At 34.8% G+C, this 4,599-nt stretch overlaps 1 protein-coding gene across 1 annotated transcript; it reads right to left on the reverse strand.

Moving 5' to 3' along the window:
• Window positions 1-2,023: 2,023 nt before the first annotated feature.
• On the reverse strand, window positions 2,024-3,215 carry zgc:56493 (Thioredoxin-like; the record flags this gene model as incomplete). The annotated part of the gene is made up of 4 exons (XM_051104968.1): window positions 2,024-2,337; window positions 2,504-2,569; window positions 2,940-3,005; window positions 3,093-3,215. Coding segments are annotated over 4 exons (321 nt in total), but the record flags the coding sequence as incomplete, so codon positions are not given.
• Between the last annotated feature and the right edge of the window lie 1,384 nt (window positions 3,216-4,599).

Raw genomic sequence — 4,599 nt, forward strand, 5'->3', positions numbered from 1 at the left:
TTACACAGGAAATGAAGAGCTTTTAATGGTCTGAAGTGATATATATGTATATGTATCTGGGTAGTAACCCAACTGCTGGGTCAAAACTACCCAGTCGATGGTTATGTCCATATTTAACCCAGCAGTTTTTAGAGTGTAGATTCATTTTATATTACATTTGCATTTATACATTTAGTAGACATTTTTATCTAAAGCAGCTTACAAATGAGGAATACAACATGTATCAGATGGAGACAAAAGTTACATACTTTCTAGCAGATTTTGATATCTCAAAAGTCATATTACATTCTAAAAAAAAAAAAAAAAAAAGAAAAGGAATGGATTTAAATCAATCTTTTCCACTAAAATAATCATCAGGGTGTCACGGGCGTCGTGTGCGGGATTGAGGAGTAGGGACGAGGAGATAAGGAACATACAGTTTATTTAAATAATCCGGATCAGGAACAGGATCAGGAACAGGATCAGGATCAGGATCAGGAAGGAATCCACACGCAAACACAACGAAAGATACTTTAAGAACCGACAAACCAATGGGGAACAGAACCAAACTTAAATACACAGACTAATCAGACGAGGACAGGTGTGATTGATTAAACAAGACGTAATAATTGAAGACGGAACAGGAAAGACCAAATAAGGGCATACATTGGGGAAAACCACAGAAACAGTCCACAGGGGCGTGACACAGGGATACTGTTATATTATTAAATTGACTTTGACATCTAACTTTCTTCCGGTAAGTTTCAGTGTATTGTCCTTCACCTCTGATATCCTCCTGTTATGTGTTGTGAAAGCATTAGTTCTTGTTTATGTCTCTGTCTTTTGTTGAGCATTAAACACATTGGTCATTTCTGGTGAGTTTTACTGTCATGTTTGTCATCAGTCTCATTTTTGTTTTCATAATGTGTCTACTTCTCAAAACAAAACACTTTCTGACTTTTTCTTTCATTCATAAACTATTCTAACATATGTGACACTGGACCACAAAACCAGTATTAGGTACAGGTGCAATTGTAGCAATAGGCAAAAATACATTGTATGGGTCAATACATTTTTCTTTTGTGCCACAATTATTAGGATATTAAGTAAACATTATGTTCCATGAAGATATTTTGTAAATTTCCTAAAGTAAATATATCAAAACTTTAATTTTTGATTAGACTAAGATGACTAAGAACTTAATTTGGACAACTTTAAAGTCAATTTTCTCAACTTTTTTTTTTTTTTTTGCACCTTCAGATTCAAGTTTTTTAAATAGTTGTATCTCAGCCAAATGTTGTCCTGTCCTAACAGCTTTAGCTGTATAAATCTAAAAACATAAAAATAAATAAAATAAAAAAACTGACCCTTGTGACTGGTTTTGTGGTCTAGGATCACACAAAGTCTGCACACTTTTCGGTTCTGTTTTTGTTTTTGGAGAAATTTCAAGATGTAAAAGATTCCCCCTTGATGATCTTTAATTACTTCAGAGGTCATTTTCTGGAGGGGCAGTGGCCCTAAAATCAAGAAAAAGGGCCATATCCCAAACCTATGGTCAAATATTGATATTATGCTTACATATACAACCATGCAAAGTTGTGCATTAAAAATAATTGAGAATGGATTAATAATCACAATATTTAGCAATACAGGCTCTCATGGAGCAACATAAAATAATGCACTGTTTGACAAGAGATGACTTTGACTTAAAATGCTTGACTTAAAAGATTTCCTTGGTGATAAAGACGCTAGAGTAAAAACTGTTAGATAAACACCTGATTGCAACCACCGTGCAAACACAAGCTGACGCTACAAGCTGGCCACAAACAAATTTTGCTACCAAAAAAAAAAAACAAAAAAACAATCTTTGGATAAACACTCTTGAGAAACCTTTAACAATACAATGCATAAAGAGCACAAGGCCAACAACAGGCATCCATCATATCAGAGCCTGGGATAATGAACTCACAAGTGGTGGAGAAATACAGACTTAATGTACAACATTAATTTGGAATCTTCTAAAGCACAAAATGAACATTCTCCATTATTTTTTCTATAATTGTGTTTATTGATATTGAAAAAAACACATGTAATCAGAGTTATGTGTGAACACAGAGAAACATACAAAGGTTCATTATGGAAATGGATAGATTTGGTAAGGCAGATTCTGACCTGCTAAAAATCGGCATAAAATGACTAGAAAATTAAAGTCCTTAATAAGTGGAAAGTTATTGTTTGTAAAATTGGAACTGAGGCTGCACAGGAAACATTTATGAGAGGATCATATCAGGTTTAGCCTTTGTGTTGTTTCACCATCTCTTCCAGTTTAGTCTGGTTGGACCCAGAGAACTCATCCAGCTACAACAAAAAAAAAAAACAAAAAAAAAAAACAGTAGATTAAATCATCCAGACAATAACTGGAAGCATATTAAACTCAGCATATTCATAGAGAGTCATCTGTAACTTCGTACAGTTGATATGCAACTATTATTAGTTCAACCAGAGGAAAGACAACAGAACAAACCTTCTTCCCGTTCTTGTAGAAGTGGAATGTTGGCATACATTTGATCTCACAAGACTGAGCTACATCCTGCAAAAGACACAACAACATCACTTTAATATTCCTTATGACACTTTATTGCTCTCATCATACTACTTTTAGTTAAACTATTTCAGCTTTTATGTATAGGTATTGTAAACAACTTTAGTTAAAAAGCTGAAGGTTAACATGTAATGAAATAAATGCATCGCATAAATATGACTGAACAAGAATGGTACTAGCAGGGGCACATTCAGAGAAACAAAAAGCAAAAACAAAAGTTTGATTGTTATGTATCCAAAGCATAAATTTAATGTAATTCTACTGCCCTCTAGTGGTGTACATCATGGGCTAAAAGGGTACATTTAGAACTTTTTTTCTTTTTCGCACACACACAATAACACTATAATAGAAAACTCACCTGTGCATCATCTACGTCCACTTTAAGGAAGACCACATCAGCATAGACAGAATTATCAGACAGGCCCTGAAGTCAGGAATTACAATCAGAAATTGAGTCAAATAAGTCCATTCTAACAATTCAATAAATATAGTGACAAACTTGGTTCCTTACTTTGTAAAAAGGTGCGATGCTCTGACAGGGCCCACACCACGTGGCTGTAAAATCAACCACTACAAGCTTATCACCTGCCTCAGCAAGAGCTTTGTCAAAGCCATCCTGCAAACACAAGTGTTGGGTTTAATGTTTTATCAATGTGCCATTCTTTAAATTAAGATGGTGTTACTGTGAACCTGTTTTCTTGCAGACGCAGCAGTATAAAACAACAGCAGCAAAAAAAAAAAAAAAAAAAAAAAATTATGATTACATGAACCATATCTACATTCACAGCACTCCAGACTATATAGTGTAAGCAGAATGTGTTAAACAGAGACAAAATCTGTTACTCCACTCCACATTTTTGTTCCTCAAGTCCAGCTTTCAGTCTGCTTTGCTTGGTGATACACAAAGCTTGATGCTTTGTTTTAAGCTTTAAAACTGTTGTTTAAAATGAAAATTAAAAGGGCAGTACACTCAAAAATTAAAACTTATCCTCAAGTGTTTCCCATTCAATACAAGTTTCTTTTTTTATGTGGAAAAGATGATATTTTGAAGAGCACTGGTAACCAAACAGTTGCTAGCAGTCATTGACTTTCTATAGTAGGGAAACAATACTATGGAAGTCAATGGCTACCATCAACTGTTTGGTTACCAACATGCTTCAGAGTATCTTCTTTCATGTTTCTGTTTTGTGTTGAGCCGAAGAAAGAAATTCATACAGGCACAACAAGATGGTGACATAAAACAATTTAAAATTTTGGTTGAACTCTCATTTAACTGAATTGTGTAAAACAACTGCTTGATTACATTTATACTTTGAGTATTTCATTTGCTATCTTTTAATTGCATTTAAACATACATCAGCCACATGACCTCTAGGCAACAACACAAAACCACATCGGTAGACCACTAAAGCCAACAGTTTTGTAAGGATTACATTATTTATCTGTAACACAAGGAATCAAATAATAGGGCGCGTTTGACTACATTCAATCAAACATAAACAGAAAGTCAATATGCACGCAGTTAATGATGTCCTTGTATGCCGTCTTGCCTTACTCACTGCGGCAAATGATCAAGTGCTGCTGTGCAAAAAAAAAAAAAAAAAAAAAAAAAAAAAAAAAAAAAAAAAAAATCAACTCCAACCCACGTGACTTGATGGCGCGAGGTCTCTTGCAGGTCCCATCAGGCCGCAATCACCAAAATAAACTAAATGCTACAAGACCGCTCTAATTTAGTTTTCTAAGTTAAAACTGTGAATGAGAAAATGTGTATTTTCACGGGTAGGTTTAGAACACACTGCGTTATCGTGAGCTGAAAGTTACGTAACGAAGCGCCGTGCCAGCTGCCGCAAAACTATGTATTTCACGTGCGCCCGTTTGTAATTTTACAAGGCAACTGTTGCAGTGCAGATAGCGTCGTATGAAAACAGCATTTTGTTAAACATTTTTAGCTTTTCGGTTGCCCTTGTGGCTAGCTTATGTAAAGAATTAGTTAGCGGATATGCTAACTAACTATATTC

This window comes from Labeo rohita, unplaced genomic scaffold (assembly GCF_022985175.1).
Source record: "Labeo rohita strain BAU-BD-2019 unplaced genomic scaffold, IGBB_LRoh.1.0 scaffold_854, whole genome shotgun sequence".
NCBI lineage: Eukaryota > Metazoa > Chordata > Actinopteri > Cypriniformes > Cyprinidae > Labeo > Labeo rohita.